At 45.4% G+C, this 18,659-nt stretch overlaps 1 protein-coding gene across 4 annotated transcripts in view; it reads left to right on the top strand.

The window, feature by feature from the left end:
• The window catches only part of HERC1 (HECT and RLD domain containing E3 ubiquitin protein ligase family member 1), a 215,740-nt gene extending 200,105 nt beyond the window's left edge, over window positions 1-15,635 (top strand). For all 4 annotated transcript variants that reach the window (XM_027123253.1, XM_027123252.1, XM_027123251.1 and 1 more), the window contains 10 exons: window positions 417-586; window positions 1,961-2,099; window positions 4,092-4,261; window positions 5,344-5,513; window positions 5,797-5,962; window positions 7,139-7,215; window positions 7,989-8,241; window positions 8,741-8,893; window positions 11,491-11,796; window positions 14,996-15,635. In XM_027123253.1, coding sequence (XP_026979054.1) covers window positions 417-586; window positions 1,961-2,099; window positions 4,092-4,261; window positions 5,344-5,513; window positions 5,797-5,962; window positions 7,139-7,215; window positions 7,989-8,241; window positions 8,741-8,893; window positions 11,491-11,796; window positions 14,996-15,181 — 1,790 coding nt within the window. In that variant the 3' untranslated portion in view covers window positions 15,182-15,635. The remainder of the gene's footprint in view (window positions 1-416; window positions 587-1,960; window positions 2,100-4,091; window positions 4,262-5,343; window positions 5,514-5,796; window positions 5,963-7,138; window positions 7,216-7,988; window positions 8,242-8,740; window positions 8,894-11,490; window positions 11,797-14,995) is intronic.
• The last annotated feature ends 3,024 nt before the right edge of the window (window positions 15,636-18,659 follow it).

Here is an 18,659-nt window from a genome sequence, read left to right as displayed (position 1 = left end):
GCACTTCGTAGAAGTTTGGCAGCAAAGAGAAGGGGAGAGGTTGGCTGGAAATTTGAGGACAGGACAGGTTGCATGATGTCTTTTCTTAGAATGCAAGAACTTTAGGGCCTCTGTGAATTACGTGCCAGTCCTCTCAAGTATGAGGATGCTAGAGGTGCCTCTTGGTTTGAAATAAGCTACAAATTTTAAATTAAATTTTATTTATTTTTATGAAAAAGGAGATCGTGACATTTTGCAAAGAAACAGTTTTAAACTTTATTCGCTCAGAATCCGGTATACCTTACTGGCAAAGCAGCTTTTGCCCCAGTGAGTTATGTATGTCATTGCCGTACCACCATAGACATTAAATGACTCATCAGGAAATGTAAAAGGACTGTGGTGTGCCGTCCATAAATGTCCTCTTGCTATTTTTTCAGATCGCTTGATAGGCTTGCCAGAAGGGCGTGCTCGCAATCACAATCGACCGCAGCAAATCCCTGTCCTGGCTGGAGTGGTCATCGAAGATGTGGCCGTTGGAGCTGAACACACACTTGCTTTGGCATCAACTGGAGATGTGTATGCCTGGGGGAGCAATTCAGAGGGGCAGGTACATATTTATCTCGCTTGCTGCTCTGTCATGTTCTAGAAATCTGACAGCATTCTTCATTTGGCAAAGGGATAAGCTAGAAACTCGGCATATCTACACAAGACCTCAAGCACATCACTTTGCTGTGGGGCTGATGATCTGGAGTCCAGTTGTGCCTCTCTGTCTCTTGATGATGGTCTAGTAAGTGTTATATCATGGTTTAAAAAAAATCTGGCAGTACAGTAAAGTGGTTAAGGGGATTCGCTGAATATATATGTGTCTACACACACTGAGAAGTGCCTAGCACATAGTAAACAGCACTTTATAAGTATTCAGTATTTGCTACTATCACGATTAATCATCATTTTCACTACAGTAATAAAAGAAGTTAGGTACTAGGAGTATCAGTTGATCTGGAAAATGGAAAGGATGAAACAATACTTCTATATTTTATAATATGACAGTATACAAAGTATGTTTGTGTATGTTCAGGAAGTCTTGTCACTCCCATTACATAGAGTAGTAAACTGAGCCTGTAAGAGGTTGAGAAAAGACTGAAGAGGTTGATGTGTTCAGCCTATCCTGTATGTGGAGAAGGGACACACTTTGGTGGGGCAAGTCTGAGATACCTGCTACTACAGTGGCTTTCAGCTCCACATGCGAACGACATCTCCTTCCTCTGTAAATCCTCTCTACGTCTAGCTGCCCCTAGAGCCAACGACCCTCAAGTTCAAGGTCCAGTGTTATTCACAGTAGCTCTGTGGTGTCCTCATCACTATATTAACAGATGGGGAAGCTGCTCAACAGTGTGGTTGCACATTATCTTAATGAGAAGAGAGTTGATGTTGAGACACCTTTGGAAGGTCCCTGGCAGGGCCTTGACGTGATCCTGCCTGATGATGTTGAGGTGCTCAGCCACTGAAACACTGGGTGTCCTAGTCGGACCCCAAGAACAGAGATCCGGAGTTGAGAATCTGCTTCTATGTATGTTTTTATAATTGTTTATTTACTGTTACACAGGCAGTCCATGTTAAAAGTCAAGAAATCAGTGTGTTCTAAGTAAAAGCTCTATAGATCATTCTGTTTTGTTTTTTTTTAACTTGCCAAGAATTTATTTCCTCTCTAGAAGTAGAGTTCAAAGATGTTTTCAGTCATTAAGACTCGTCTGCTAGATTTGGAATGGCCTTGTTACAGCTTAGTTTTTAGGAGACAGTATAAGCTATGAGGATCACTCTGATAGAGAAAATCAGAATTAATTTCATTATTTTGATGCCATTGCTTGGTACAGATAGTAACTTATTTATATCTGCTACCATCCAAGACAAAAATTATCATCTTGACTTCCTCTCTTCCTCTTTCTAATTGAATCTCTGTGTATTTGCAATTTATTTCCAGCTTGGCTTAGGCCACACCAACCACGTTCGAGAACCAACCCTGGTAACAGTTCTGCAAGGGAAAAACGTTCGGCAGATCTCGGCCGGTCGCTGCCACAGTGCTGCGTGGACAGCGCCACCTGTCCCGCCAAGAGCACCAGGTGAGGGATGAAATATCCATGCTCCTGCAGCCTCTCTTTCAGCAGTCCCCAGCTGCACTGTTTGCTTGCCAGCTTCACACTGCATCCAGGCACCATTCTGAAACCATCAAACCTTCCCCCACACAACCAAAGCACTCTTTGTACTACAGTACTGCAAATACTTTCAGAGCAGGCGATTCTCCTGCAGACTTCATTACATAGCAGTCCCTCTCTGCTCCCCAAAAGAAGAAAATGTATCACTTAGGCAAGCAAAATTTATAATTTTGGAATAGCAATAAAGTATTTTTTATATATAGTAGTGATGAACTGTAGCTTTCTAAGCCATGCTGTTAAGGAATAAAGGTGAAAAGCCCGGAGACCACTTGTCAACTTCTTCACCCTAGTCAGCCATTTGAAACATGATGTTGTCTATACATTGGCACAGCAGAAAAACAAAAAAAAATTGTTGCCATTTTACTCCAGTGTATATAGCAGGACTGATGGGCTGTTTCTACCTTTTGTGTGTTTTGCTTTTAATTTATTATGAAATCCTCATAGGTCTACAAAAAGATATAAAGGAAATAAAATGCGTATTTGTGTACCTAACACCCTACTGTGTACTCTCCCTGATCGGATCCATCTTTTGTTCCCCACAAATGTAACCATTGCCTTAAGTATGATACTTACCCTTATGCATTTCTTCATATTTGGTCTATTTCTTTCCTAGGCCCTCAAGTCCTTTCTAAAACCATCCTCTGGTATCTGAGGCACTAGAACTTCCCTGAAGTGACCTTGTGCCTGAGAGCTCCGTATTCTCATCCCTTTTTGTGAAGCCCTCTACTTTTAGCCACAGGTCCTTGGGAAAGACTCCCCATAGAGATTGTTTTCTCTTACATACCCTGAGAGAGCAAGGTAGGACTGCCAAGTAGATTCCAAACAAGCAAGAGATGGTTTCTGGTTAACAGAGCCCAGAATGAGCAGTGCTGCCGGCCCACTGACAATTTCAGGTACTCAGGGGCCTCTTTAGCTTCCAGTGGGATTTCCCTTCCACTTCAGGACAGAGACCATACAGCACGGTGGCTGAAGGTTCAGACTCAGGAACCACATTGCTCAGGTTCAATCCTGGCTCCTCCACTTAGGAGCTGAGTGACCCTGAGGCTCAGTTTCCTTGTCTGCAAAGCAAGGGTAGTAATAGCACCTATTGTAAAGAACTGTAGGAGTAAATGAATCAATTCATGTGAAGCTCTTAGAACAGTGCCAGGCACGTAAAAGTACTCAATAAATGTTAGCTTTAACTAATGGTAGGAAAATACCTCTGAGAATTGAGCTGTACAAATCTTTATTTGCAGGAAACTCAAATAAGCTGAGTATCTTATTCTTAGTCTTTTGTGTGTTTCTATAAGATGATAACCATGGATACAGTCCTTGTCGTTTCTGCTCTGCAGAGCTCTTATCCTTACAGTATAAAGCCTTCCTGAATCATCTACTCCTATCTTTCATTCTGTCATGGTCACTTTCTGTCAGATCCCTAGTAAGTGTGGGAGGTGGCTCTGCTGAGTTGCCCATTTCCATTTTCAGAACTGCCTACCTGGTCCTGGCCCACACCTTGTGTTATTATGAAGATGACAGTTGTTGAATATGAAAGAATGAATTTGGGTTTTATTGTTTGCAGTTTTTTTGTGCAGGAACTGTTTTAAGTCCCATAGTTAAATGGGTAACTAAATTAAAGGAGAAAAAAAAAAAAGCAAGTTTCCATAATGATAAATTAAAAAGATGTTTTACAAACCAACACTGGTGCATCAAAAGATTAAGATGAATGGATGGTGAATAGAGGAATTGATAAATAAGTGATAAAGCATATATAGCAAAATATTAATTTTAGTATTTAAGTGGTGGGAATGGGTGTTCATTATATACTTGCAACTTCCATGTGTGTTTGAAATTTTTCAAAACACTAAACATGATGAAAACAATGCATTTTCCTTTACAAGTGTGCATTTGTGTTCTGGGCAGGTGTGTCAGTGCCTCTGCAGCTGGGCCTGCCCGATGCAGTGCCCCCCCAGTATGGGGCGCTGAGGGAGGTGAGCATTCACACCGCGAGGGCCAGGCTCCGGCTGCTTTACCACTTCTCTGACCTCATGTACTCATCCTGGAGGCTGCTGAACCTCAGCCCCAACAATCAGGTAAAACGGTGGCTTGGAAAGCAGTGCCTGTGATGTGCTTACCGGGTCCCAGGGCCTCTTTCTCAGCCTTCAGAAAATTCTTGCGTAGCTAATGCTTTTTACTCTCAGCCCCCAAGAGATGTAGAAAAGGCACCAGTTCTGTTCCCCTTTTATTGCTGGATTAAGGACAGTCCAGATATAGGTTATCAAGCTGTTGAACACACAGTGGTCTTCCTTCTGTGTTTCGGTTTGTCCAAAGTTCAAGGAAGTATGAATGGCTAAAGGCTAAGCATGTATTTTCTACGAACTCCAGAATATGATTTTAAAACTTAAGCACACAAAGGTGTTAGCACCACAGTCAAGGTGCTTATGTAAGTGAGTCTGAGAAATTTTGGAGACTTCTTGCTCTCCTTACAGATGAGCTTACAAATGAGCATACCCTGTGGAGGGATAGGTGGGGGAGAGAAAGTAAATTTGGCTGATTTGCTTGTCTTTGTAGAACAGTCTGATAATTTAGGAAGAAAGCAAGCTGGCTATGTTTGTTTGTTTGTTTAATGTGTAGGCATGCCTGCCAAAATGTGTGTTAGTTTGTAAAACTGTTAGTCAAAAATCCTTTGGGTAACCAGTCATGGCATATGAGAGGTTTGAGAAATCATTGTTAGAAATAGATAATCAACCAGGCAACAGAGTACTGTGCAGCACTAAACAAGAGTGTTAGCAACCTGTTGTAATTAGTGAGAGAAATGTTTATGGTGTAAAGTGAGGTGAGAAAAGCAGTGGAAAATTGAACAAATAGTATGATCTCGAAAATGTGAAAAGGAAGGAAACTGGAAGGAAATAGATGAAAGCGTTAATGGGGCCATCTCCATATGATAGGATTATGGATGATTTTATTTGTGTGCTTGTGTGTGTGTCCTTTTCTGTATCTTCTAAGTTTTTAAAAATAATAATCATACTTTACCAGAAAAAATATTTTGAAAAAGTTGCTAATAATGGCTAATACCCAGATTTATGCTTTTGAAGTGCATTTGTAAAAGTGAGATGTGTTATTTCTTTTAAGCCTTAGATTGTACCATTTCTGCTAAGCTTACTTTCTGTTACAGAATAGTACGTCTCATTATAATGCTGGAACATGGGGCATTGTGCAGGGACAGCTCCGACCTTTGTTAGCCCCAAGAGTCTACACCCTCCCAATGGTGCGCTCTATAGGAAAAACCATGGTTCAAGGCAAAAACTATGGACCTCAAATTACTGTAAAGAGGATATCAACCAGGTTAGCATATTATGTATATGTGTATATGTTTCATTAACTAGCATTTTGTGAGGTGGACTTACTACTAACTGATCTCTGTGAGGAAGCCTTAGCTTCCTCATTTGTAAAGTAGGATAGTAATAGTATTTTACATCAGTACCCAGTGTGGTTACAGTGGGCCCAGCACAGTGTTTGGCTGTTGTTAAGCTGGCCTGTTCATTCACTGGTGGGAAAATACCTTCAAGTGACTTTTGTGGTGATTTGAGAGCATTGTATTTCATTATGTTTTCCCTTTATGTTAAAGAGGAAGGAAGTGTAAGCCCATCTTTGTTCAAATAGCAAGACAAGTAGTTAAACTGAATGCATCAGACCTCCGTCTGCCATCCCGAGCCTGGAAAGTTAAGCTGGTTGGAGAAGGGGCTGATGATGCTGGAGGAGTGTTCGATGACACGATCACAGAGATGTGCCAGGTATATTCATGCAGTGTCCCCTGCTGAGTTGTCCACTCAGGTGGTGGCTGTTTTACTGTTTCCAGTGATTACTCTGGCATGTTTTTATAAATGCAAGCAAGGATGCATTTGTAATCCTTACGTAAAGTTATGCTGTTAATGATGTGTAGGCGAATTACCGCAAAGGTTTGTGAAATGCTTTGTGAAGATACCTTACTGAGTAAGTGCCAGCGCTTCGCCATCTACCAATGACTCACCATCTGTTGTGCTGTGTAACACTGGCAGAGGAAACAATGACACATATTTACACTTATGTAACAGACAAATCCAGGACCACCCATGTGCTCTCATTTATTTTGGTGCTATTAGAACAAAGTAGAACTGCCAGGCTACTGGCAGAAATTAGAAAAACAAGTCTTAAGATTTTGAACCAGGGCTTCCCTGGTGGCGCACTGGTTAAGAATCTGCCTGCCAATGCAGGGGACGTGGGTTCGAGCCCTGGTCTGGGAAGATCCCACATGCCACGGAGCAACTAAGCCCGTGCACCACAACTACTCAGCCTGCACTCTAGGGCCCGCGAGCCACAACTACTGAGCCCACGTGCCGCAGCTGCTGAAGCCTGTGTTCTCTAGGGCCTGCGTGCCGCAACTACTGAGCCCACGTGCTGCAACTACTGAAGCCTGCACACCTAGAGCCCGTGCTCCGCAACAAGAGAAGCCACACAATAAGAAGCCCGTGCACAGCAACGAAGGCCCATGGCGGCCAAAAATTAATTAATTAATTAAAAAGAGTTTGAACCAGTTCATATTTTAAGATCTACGGTGGCAGCTTTGCTTCCAGATCAGCTCTGACCCTTCCAGCTTTGCCTAGTATCAGGATTTTTCTGATAAATCCTGTAACTAAAATAATACTTGGCTATCATTTACTAAGTTTATTTGAATATCACTGTACTCTGCTCACAGATACCCCAACTCGTGCCCTGGATTGACTTTTTCATCTTAGTTCTGCACATGGGGGAGTCTCCTAAATTCATTTTAAATTACAACCACAAAAATAATTATAGAGATGGCTGGTTGTCATATAGCATTGTAAATTCCTCAATATTCTCTTTTCAGTATGATTTTTAATGTTAATTGTTTCGTTTTCTTGATGCATTTGATTGTCATTTCTAAGAAACTGTTTTTCTTTCTTCTACAGGAACTTGAAACTGGTATTGTTGACCTTCTTATACCCTCTCCCAATGCTACCGCAGAAGTGGGTTACAATAGAGACAGGTAAGGGCAGTCAGCAAGTGTTATTGAATGTCTATAATAATAACTCAAATTTATTGAGTGCTTACTATATGCCAGGCACTGTACTAAGTGTTTTACATGAATTATCCCATTGAATCCTCATGATAGATCTGAGGAGTAGGAACTGCTACTGTTCTCTTTTCACACATAGGAAAGACACTTAGATCATGACTTGTTATTATGAGATCAACTCAATGATAATATAGAGGGTTAGAGGAAGTGCAGACTTGATATTGAAACCAGACTTCTTTTGTGTTTCTGAAGGCCTACATGGCCTTCCCTCAACGAATTAAAATTCATTGAAAACCTTTGACATGCTGTCCAGTCACAGCAGTTAGTATTTGCAATTATGTATTATTCCTTTATTTGTCGAAGTTTGAATTTTGGATCCTGCTTCGTGGACTTGTAAATGATAAATGAAATGATTTTAGGAAATAGGGCACCCTTGAGCAGGTAGCTTAAGGACTGATAGATCATTCACTTACCCTCTTATGGTTCTTCTAAAAATAATTCAAAATATGGTCCCTGTGCTGTCCAGAACAATAGCGATAGGCCATATGTGGCTACTGAGCGCCTGACATGTGGTTACAGGCGCTGAATTTTAGATTTTATTGAATTAATTTAAATAGCCACATGCGGCTAATGACTGCCATATTGGACAGCACAGGTCTAGACTAATGCTGTAGCCGTTTGATAACTTATTTCTAACAAAAATGAGGACAGCCTTGTTTGAAATAGTTCCTTTAATTCTGCAGGTTCCTTTTTAACCCTTCTGCCTGCCTCGATGAACACTTAATGCAGTTTAAGTTCTTGGGAATTTTAATGGGGGTTGCCATTCGCACAAAGAAGCCTCTGGACCTCCACTTAGCCCCTCTGGTGTGGAAGCAGCTGTGCTGCGTCCCACTCACCCTGGAAGACCTGGAGGAGGTGGATCTGCTCTACGTGCAGACTCTCAACAGCATTCTTCACATTGAAGACAGTGGGATTACCGAGGAGAGTTTCCATGAGGTAAATAAGTCCTGGCTGGTTCATGTTTCTGTTGGTGTTGACTAGAATTTTTCTGTGTAAAGCTCAGGTATGGCCTTCCATTTGCTGTCTGGCTGACCCATGCCATATGCCATTGCTGCGCTTAGCAGCTCAACCCAGCAGTTTAAATAACTGCTAAGAGAGTCAGCTCCAGCACCCAGCTTCTGCTCCTTCCCCTTTAATCCATTCTCTGCCTGCTCGAGTGAAGGACAGAGAGAACCCAGGTGGAGAGGGAGGCCTGGGATGACCAGAGTTCATCAAACCTTTGATTTGGAGGCAGAGAGATTCAACCTCATTTTTAATTACAACCAGATGAGTCAGCACTCTCTGCTGATCAAGTAGCCTGATCAGTTATCTCAGTTGCCTTGTTTTCATCCTTAAAATTTTTGATATTGTTAATGTTTTTCTGTATTTGTGTGTAACATACTTTTTGTGGTCATTTCTACCATGGAGTAAAAATTCTTTTTTCTTCTATTCTCAGATGATTCCTCTTGATTCTTTTGTTGGCCAGAGCGCTGATGGCAAAATGGTTCCTATAATCCCTGGTGGAAATAGTATCCCACTCACGTTTTCTAATAGGAAGGAGTATGTGGAGAGGGCCATTGAATATCGACTTCATGAAATGGACCGACAGGTGAGATGAAACATTTTGGGAGGTGCATATGAATGTTTGCATTTGTCTCCAAGCAGGAGCTGTCTGGTTTTTACTGAGTTTTGGCATATGAATTCACTGTGTTGATTAATCAGTATCTATTGGATTGGCCAAAAAGTTCATTCGGGTTTTTCCATTAGATGTTATGGAAGACTTTTTGGCCAACCCAATATATTTCAGTCCCTTTTCAGAGACTTTTCAGGTGTAATCTCAGGGCCTGCTGTCTCCTCACTCAAGGCCTTAGGTGAGCCCTGAATTGGTCACTGGTAGGATTGAGGCCAAGCCCTCCGCCAGGCCTTCAGAGCCTGCCTTCTCATTCTCACTCTTCCTCTGTCCTGTTTGTCTTCATTTCTTACTGCCCCCCAACCCAGTGTCCCACTCCAGCTTGGTCAGTCGGGGTCCATGTGAATGAACCCATAAACACTGGCCTTGCAATCCCACGTGAGTGCTTCTTTCCCCCTCCTGCTGCAGTCCTTCAGGCCCCAGCTGAGAATGCATCTCCTTCCTCTCTGGACAGACTTGCCTCCAGGTCTGTACATAGCTTTCTTGTTACCTAGAAATTCCTCAAGATATCACATACTTCTGTGTTGTGGTCTAAGAATTAGGCAGAGTTTGGGTCTTTTTTCTTCAATTAGTGTGCGAGACATTGAATGAAAAATGTATTTCGTATATATAACTTATATAGTCTTGTTCTATGCTGATATGTAGTAAGCATTTAATAAATGATGGGAGTATGGTGAGTGACCACAGAAATGAATATTGTGTCCAGAAGTGGTGGTTTTGGTTATACAATCCTTCATAGCCACTTCAGTAATACCTTATTTGCACAATATGTTGGGTTCTTCTCAGGAGCTAGATGCAGGCTCTGAGGCTGTGTAGTAATTTGAAGTGTATATATTCTACACCCTTCACTCCTGGTTCCTTCTTTGACTCTGACTTTGGGCCAAGTCCAGTCAGAAAACTATACCCTTTAGCTTAGTAAGGGTGGATCCTGTCAGCAATGTTGTTTACACAGCCAGGGCTTAGGGTTTGTCTCTAGTTCTTGAATATGTTTACTCCTTACAGACTGAATAACTGACCCAAAATTTCCTGATCACTTTCTGCATGCCAGATGTGGTACCAGGCACCCGCATGTGTGGCTTTTCACATAGTTACTCTGAGAGAGAGAAATTACTATCACCATTTCACAAATGAATGCATGGAGTCCAGAGAAGTGAAGTGATGTGCCCAAGGCAAAGCCAGGATTGCAAACCAGGTTTAACTGTGGTGTCCAGGCTCTTGTGCTGGCCTTTCCTATGAAGGTCAGATTGACCTGCTGTCCATCAGCTGTGCTCTGCCCTGGCTTTGTTGCTTTCTGGGTAACAAGGCCATCTTCCTCTTTTCACTTCCTCCTTGTCTCTTAGAACCCTGTATTCTTCCCATAGCTGTCCCCAGTTGTCCCCGACCCAAGCAGCCATCCCTGTACCTCAGCCTTTTTTTTTCCAGACAGCTTTTGGTTTTTATCCTTCCAGGCAAACAGCTTGTTTTTTGGCAGACTTTGGCTGGGGTGTTCCCTTTACTATCAGTAGAGACTGCCCTCACTGCCACTCGGTTCCTTAGCCCTGGGCATGACAGCCTGATACAATCATAACTCCAGGGCCTTCCTCGAGGTGTGGCTCCTGTTCAGGTTCTCTGGTTTGGTCTTGTTTGTGGTAGATGGTTTTGAATTGGCCAAGAGTGGAGAAGTTATTTATGAAAGAAACCTGGAACAGTGATGGGTCTGTGTGTAGAGTATGCACTACTGCACAGCCTTGGAGGGGTTTTGCCAAACAGACTGTGTGGCAGCCTCTGGTAGCACCCCTTTGGCATTCCCTGACTGACCTGTTCTCTGCACTGTGCTAACAGGGGCTAACTGCCCAGTCACACAGACTTGTTTAAAATACCTGTCATAATCATGGGAGCAGCAATTATTTACCTTATTTTTCAGATCAGAAAATTAAAGTAAAAGAAGTGGTGGAGCTGGGATACAGAACCCATCTCCTGATCAATTTTTCTGTCCTTTTTGCGGCCTTCCTACAAAAGGGTGTCTCAGTTTTACTTTCTTCTTTGTACTTTTTTTTTTCTTTTACAATCAGCACAAATGATTTTTACAAAAAGGATATAACTGTTTTCAAAAGAAAATATAAATTACAAAAACAGTAGAAGCTCTAGACCCATCCTCCAAGAGCTTCTTACCCTGACGAGAAGACAAAGTATCCCACATAGCACAGTTTAACAGCCCATGGCCGTGTGTGGTTAGGAGTGTGGTTGGCATTAGGGAAGGCCCCAGTGGGCTGGGATTTTGTGGGGCAGGGAAGGTGGGCTCCTGGATTGACTTGAACTGGGACAGGAAGGAGTGTATGAGTCCTACAGGCAGGGAGAAGTTCTAACATAGGGTCAGAGGCAAGGAGGTTGGGCCGTGTGCAGTCATGCCAGTTCTGAGGGACAAGTAGAGGGCCTGGGAGAAGACGAGCACGCACGAGGTGCCCGGCCCAATTGGGTCCACCGTGGGTGCCCAGTCTATGCGCACACATTGAATGAACAACCTCTCCTGGGAGCAGGTGGCCGCGGTCCGAGAAGGGATGTCCTGGATCGTCCCTGTGCCGCTGCTGTCCCTCCTCACAGCAAAGCAGCTGGAGCAGATGGTGTGCGGGATGCCCGAGATCTCTGTAGAAGTCTTGAAGAAGGTGGTGCGGTACCGGGAGGTGGATGAGCAACATCAGCTGGTGCAGTGGTTCTGGCACACGCTGGAGGAGTTCTCCAACGAGGAGCGGGTGCTTTTCATGAGGTTTGTGTCAGGAAGATCTCGACTACCAGCCAACACTGCTGATATTTCTCAGAGATTTCAGATCATGAAGGTTGATAGAGTAAGTAAGATGTTTTTTCTTCCTTGGTAATGTGTGCCTTTATTGCTTCCTTGATGCTTGCATGTTCGGCTTCAAGTAGGCCTGCCAATTCAGGATTAATGCTTGGAATTTCCAGACTTTCTAAAAAAAATCAAGCACAAAAACTTGTTTAGAAACATCACATAACTTCAATTTTAAAAAGTCCTAAATGGGGCTTCCCTGGTGGCGCAGTGGTTGAGAATCTGCCTGCCGATGCAGGGGACACGGGTTCGAGCCCTGGTCTGGGAAGATCCCATATGCCGCGGAGCAACTAGGCCCGTGAGCCACAATTACTGAGCCTGCGCGTCTGGAGCCTGTGCTCCGCAACAAGAGAGGCCGCGATAGTGAGAGGCCCGTGCACCGTGATGAAGAGTGGCCCCCGCTTGCCACAACTAGAGAGAGGCCTTGCACAGAAACGAAGACCCAACACAGCCATAAATAAATAAATAAAATTAAAGATAAATAAATTAATTTTTTTTAAAAAAAGTCCTAAATGGATGTAGAAAGCACACTACAACCAACAACCTTCACTGAATCTTCCAGTAACTTCCTGAATGAAAGCTAAGCTTGGCAGAAGTGTCATCATGTTGCCTCTGCCTCATATTTCCTATGCCTTTTCGTTGTGTGACTTCTGCACTGGGACACGGTCTTGTTTATTTGTTTTCATGAAGATACTAACCATTAACTGGTGCACATGCTCCAGAAGGAACGTGAAGACACAGGGAACAGCAGTAACGTGCTCTGTGGCTACGTGCGTGGCGTGCATCACGGAGCAGGCAGTGCAGCTTCCCTGCAGCCTGATGAAAGGTCCCTGCTGCAGAGCTCCAGCCCAGCTGCTGTTTTGACAGATGGCTTAGGAATAAAAGGGCTTAGAGGCTTAAATGCACACTGCTGCCAGAGTCATCTTTCTCAAGCACCTCTCTAACCACGTCACTCTTTTCCTTTCACACCGTTCAGCGGCCCCTTGTGTTGACTCCAGGATAAATGCCAGCCACCTTAGCAGTCTTCAACACCTCCACAGTCTGGCCTCTGCCCCGCCTTCTGATATCACCTCTTGATGCTTATCATGTTCTGGCCATCATGGGCTGCTTGCCTTTCTCCTGACAGACCACACTGTTTTTTATTTTGGGGTGTTTTTTTTGTTTGTTTTGGGAGATTTTTTTTGGCCGCACCACATGGCTTGCAGGATCTGAGTTCCCCAACCAGGGATTGAACCCAGGCCACGGCAGTGAAAGCCTGGGATCTTAATCACTAAGACACCAGGGAACTCCCAAGGTCACACTGTTTTTAAATGTCTCTGCCTTTGTGCAGGCTATTCTCACTGCTTTAGTAAGTTCTCCTCCCATCCCTTTCCATCTATGCCTGGCAAGCAATTACTCACCGTTTAACCCCAATACCAATGTCATCTCCTCCAGAAAGCCCTCCTGGATGCTTTCCTATGCCTCCTGACTATTCCTCCAGGCAGGCTTAGATCTTCTTATATCCATCTCCTGGACACTTGGTACACTCCTCGAACCTAACATTAAGTTAGACGTGTCTGTGTTCCCTCTTTCTCCTCCTCCACCCTTCGTGAGCTGGGCAGTCCCCTGAGCAGGGCCCATGGTGTTTATTCCGGAAACAGTAAGGAAGGTAGGACCTCCTCACTCAAGGGCCCATCCTACCAGTTTCATCAGGTTTCAGTCTCTGCCCTTCTGGTGTTTTTCCTGTAACTACCCCTTCAAAGTTGCCGTAGTCAAAGCCATCCCTCCCCTGCTGCCTCCTGAGGCTGCCTGCCTGGGCTCCACTCCTGGGCTTGCTGGAGAGGCCATGCACAGGAAAGGCTATGAAAAGAGCCTTTCTGTAAATTTTCGATGGGACTTGCCAGAAACTATAAGTTGTAAATCTGTTTTGTTGCTTCAGAGAAAGATGGGGAGGAGGAAATGGTTTGCTTCTCTTCAGCTCTGGAAAAAAGCCTTGCCTCGTATCTGTCCTGGGCTACGCTGCCATCCCAGGAGTTAATCCACTATTAATCCCCTGCCTGAGGGATTTTAGCCTCAGAAAACTGACCACTATGGGTCTCTGCTTTGTGACTTTTCAACCATTTCTCTAGTTTCCAAATCAGAGCCACCTGTTGACATTCCCCTTTAATGTCTTTGTGGGTTGAGGGTTTTCTGCATTTCATCACTGGCTCTGGCACAGCTAAGCTTCTGGGCCCTCCATCTGCCACCTCTCGGCAATGCACTCACCTGATGGCGAGTTCCGAGGAGGAGGAGGGCTGGTTTCAAGGAGTTCAACGAGAAAGAGAGGGCAGGTTCTTTTTTAAAAACTCATTTTTAAAAAAATTATAAAAACAATGTAAATCATTATCATTACAGATAGTTTGGAAAATAGTTGTGTTTGCAAGTCAGGACAGTGTTTGCGGGGAGGGACAGGAATCCTGTCCCTCCTACTGGTAGCCATTTTCACCTTTCACCTTTGTGTAATTCATCGAGCATATGCATTTTTGCATGACGCATTTAGAACTTTGTATTCTGCTTTTTCCACCTAACAGTCTATCTCCAGCACTTTTCTGTTTTGCTGCTAATCTTCATAATTATCATTTTAAACGACTGCATCACCATCGGTTAAAGGGCTGGGCTGGGATTTCATTAACTGCTCCTTCCTCATCTGAGCGGTGTGCTGGTGGCCATGGCAGGTGAAGGATGGCAGAATGCTCACTAGGAGGACGGTGAGGGGAGGAGGAGTGTGGTGACTCCCTTACAGTTGTTCCTTCCATTTCACTGGCTCTGTTGGGGGAATCCCTGTAGCAGCTTCAAGTTTGCACCCTCTTGGTGAAAGGGAACAAACTCTGTTGCACTCCTACGCTGTGGCAGGCACTGTGCGAAGTGTGTTCTGCCAGGTAACCCTGTCAGTCAGGGCTCATTCTCATTTCACACATGAGGGCTTTGGAGGAGTGAGGAGAGGAAAGAAGCATCTTCGCCAAAGCTAGATGGCCACAGGACACCAGAGCCTGCACTCTTCCTTCCACTGCCAAGTCTCTGCTTGCTCTCCAGGTGGCCGTGCAGTCAGTCATGTCCGTGGAGCCCACCTGAAGGCAGGGAGAAGTGCTTTCCTGACTTTGGGGGTGGTGGTGATGAGCAGCCCTGCTCCCCCCATGATACCCCAGTGCTGCAGTCATGGCTCTGGGTCTCTCTCTCCACAGCCTTACGACAGTCTGCCTACCTCACAGACCTGCTTCTTCCAGCTGAGACTGCCGCCCTACTCCAGCCAGCTGGTCATGGCTGAGCGCCTGCGCTACGCCATCAACAACTGCCGCTCAATCGACATGGACAACTACATGCTCTCGCGAAACGTGGACAACGCTGAGGGCTCCGACACTGACTACTGACCACCCAGGGTGCCGTCGCCCCTCCTTCTTCTCGATAATGCTCACTTCCAACTTAATGCTGATACACTTTTATGGTAACTAATAGATGTTTTAGGAACATAAACCGACATTATAAACAGTGGCCACATTTAGTTACTCTAAATGTAACAAAGAAATTAGATGTTTTTATTTTTCTGTGATTGTACAAAAAAAAGACAAAGTGCTCTAAGTCAGGTTTTCCCTCCATATTTGTGGTCACTTTTGATAAGTTTGCATGGAACCATTTCGGTGCATTTTTAGTTGGGAATGGTACATTTTTGTAAACCCACCCAGTGAACATGAAATTGTACATTGTGTATAATTGTTCATTAGAAAGGACAGTTTTACATGAATATTCATATATTTATTTTGTTTTAATTTGAATTGCCTGTGCAGGGTTCCTTATGCAGAGAAATAAAGCCAATTCAGGAATCAGTGCATGGGCTGCTTTTGTTATTGGAGCTTTGATGAAGAGAGAATGAGCTTTCAGACTAGTTTCACTCCGACAGCTTTTTGACTCATCAGAAACATTCCTTCACACTGGGCTTTGCTTGGAAATGACAGAGCAGAGGGCCACGTGGGTATAGCAGCCCCCTGAGGTGAAAGTTCCTGTGTTTATTGGTTCTGTCATCCTTGGTCTCTCACTGTGTTCCCTCACTACAGGGTCCCTGTGTCCATCCTTTAGCACTATGCTTCCTCCTTCTCCATAGCTGGCTTAAAGTGTAACACGCTAATAGGAGCCTTTCTTGAACAGCCCCAGGATGCCTGGTACGGGATGCAGCTCTACTAGGCCAGGAGGAAACTAACTAAAGTGATACAGTTGTGACTGCCCACCATCACCGCCCTTTGAGGAGCCAGCGGATCCAGTGATGGAATTAAAGAGCGGGGCAGTTTACAATAACGTGTCATCTACCCTGGAAGGGCAGCCAAGTGGGCACTTAGCATACATGAATGAATGACCATGTGAACGTGTGAATGAATTTGAGAACTAATGCGTGGCTTTTATGTCCTTGAATGATGGTGGGGAATTGTGCAGGGGACTGGGGAAGGGGTTACACCCTTGGCGCTTAAACCCAGACCTTTTGAAGGCCCTGGGCGATGTGTTCATTTGCTCAGGCATGTCAGAATGAGCATGTGGTCCTGGGAGAAAGGGCTATCTGGAGAGCAGCTGTGAAGGCTCTGCGAGTGGGAACAGGGAGAGGGCACATCCACTACAAGTTCATGCCGCACGCTACTTCCAGTGTACTTCATGGACAAGGTCAAGGCTGACAGCCTGCTCAAATGAGGTGCCAGAGAGCCTTATAGGCGCTTTTTTTCCACCAGGAAGGTAAAAGGTGTGTGTTTGTGAAGAGAAATTGGAAGGAAGATGTGGTTTTGTTGGCAAAGATGATGTGGTGCATGGATATTTCCCAGTGAGTATATCTGATAATATTTAGAATGAAGACATTTCATTTTTATGGAAAAGAGGCTTCAACTGGCATTGTGTCTCAGAAGGAGACCACAGCTTCTGGGGACCCCCAGGGGGCTCTGAGCCTTTAATACTTGATCTGAGAGCTCAGTCAGAAGCAGCGGTGAAGGTCTTTGTGCTTGAAGCACTCACTTGGGGGGTGGGAAGGCACTGTCCGGGGCTCTGGGCCAGGAGGGAACTTCTCTCAGCGAAGAACGGCCTCTGCGTGCTGCTGAGATCCTGGACAACGCCAAAAGGGTCTCTTCGGGCCTTCTGGGCTGGCTCCCGGTGACAAGTACCTCCTCCCTCTTGGTGGGCTGGGCTGAGGGTGTGCTGAGCTGAAGGCTACGTCTGCAGTCTCAGACTGTTTTAAATCACAAGAAGGCCTTGACCTTCATGAGGCTCTGGGCTCTGCTGCCGCAGTTCCCTCTGGACTCAGGGGAAGGGCACCCGCAGCAGGCTGATGCTCAGGCCCCACCTGTCGGGCCTAACGGGTGGCTCCTCAGGAGGCCTCACTCTGCGAGGAAGACCTGCACAGACACCTTGCTTTTATAACAGATGCCATTTCTTTGCTGGAAACCTGTCATTTTTCTTCGTCCTCTGAACTTTGGAAGCTCTGGGAAAGAGGAGGAGGTGTGAGTCCCTGATGTGAGGAGCTGAAATGAGCCTAGTGCCCCTATTTTTTTCCCCCATAGTTCACTTTCAACCCCCATAGAGGCTTAGGCCTTTTTTTTTTTCTTTGCTAGACTCATTCAGTTAACAAATCCTTGCAGTTTTTATCACCCGTAAAAAGTCTCAAGAGAACTTTGGCCCCCTAGCCTTTAGATTTCCTTAAAGGCCCTTTCAAGGTGCAGCTTTTTTCTGGGCCTTTGCCCAGCACTGCCAGTGAGATGAAACCTATGTGTGGTAAGCTCGGTTTTTAGCAAAAAGCAAGTCTTGGGCATTGAATCCCAGAGCTGGAGGAATAGTAGAACTAAGGCATCAGATGATCTCTCCCTTTACAGACCAAGAATTCGAGGTCAGGAGAGGGAAAGTGCTGGATCACAGGTACTTACAGACGAGAGCTGCGAGTCCTGGCTTCCTGTCAGCACGCCAGTGGTGGAGTTGAGGGGGCTCAGTCAGCCCCCTGCAAACATTCAGCCTGTGCCAAAACAGGCCAGTGTGTCCCTGTAAGACAAGCCTCAGAGCACAGTGTACCCCCCCCCCCAGCGGGCTCTGCTTCCTAGGGAGCAATCTGGAGCCCCTGACCTCAGAGCACGCGGCCCCAGCCTCTGCTGGCGTTGAGGGTCAGCCGACTAGCCAGTATGATGTGGTGACTGGGGCCAGCCTCCCACTAGGGGGCACTGTCCTGCCCCAGTGCTGAGGTTCTGCAGCCTCCCACTAGCTTTCACTTTGGCTGCCTTGGCCACGACTGAGAGTGAAAAGAGTGAGCATTCAGGAGCGGGGCAAAGTCTGTGGTGTGTTCTAATGGAGGCTGTGAGGGCACAGATAATCCCCAAGCCACTTCCCAGTGGCTATGGGTCAGGCTCCCATCTCCCCCAGCTCGCCCTTCTCTGGACAAGCATTGGGCTTCCTGACTGTTCCTGAGCCGTGCCTGCTGCTGATACCAACCTTATGGGAGCTGTGGTCAGTCTTCCAGTCTCGGCTCAAAGGCCGTGTCCTCCATCACGTGTTGCTTCTTGTGAGTTCTGCTGGGCACTTGGCTTTTCTAGCCCCCTGTGGACGTGAGGACGCCTTTCCCTACCCTCTGCCTTCAGGCAGTACACAATTAGAATCTCAGCACAGTGTCACAGAGAGTGTACTGGTCCTATTTTACAAATAGAGAAATGGAGGCTCCGAGAAGTCATAACTTGTCAGAAGTTATGGCTGGCAGAGCGGGGAGAGTGCTCAAAACCCCCCTCAACCCCAGCTGCATGTCTTCTGACTAGAGTGACTCCCTTGAGGTAGGGCCTGGCCCAGCCCATGCCCAATACCCAGTAAATGTTTGTGAGATGAATGAATTGGTGGATTGAT

This window comes from Aethalodelphis obliquidens, unplaced genomic scaffold (genome assembly GCF_003676395.1).
Source record: "Aethalodelphis obliquidens isolate GAN/ISIS:26980383/991018 unplaced genomic scaffold, ASM367639v1 scaffold26, whole genome shotgun sequence".
Taxonomy (NCBI): Eukaryota; Metazoa; Chordata; class Mammalia; order Artiodactyla; family Delphinidae; genus Aethalodelphis; species Aethalodelphis obliquidens.
Note: the sequence above shows the minus strand (reverse complement) of the source record. Positions and strands in the feature narration are given on the sequence as shown.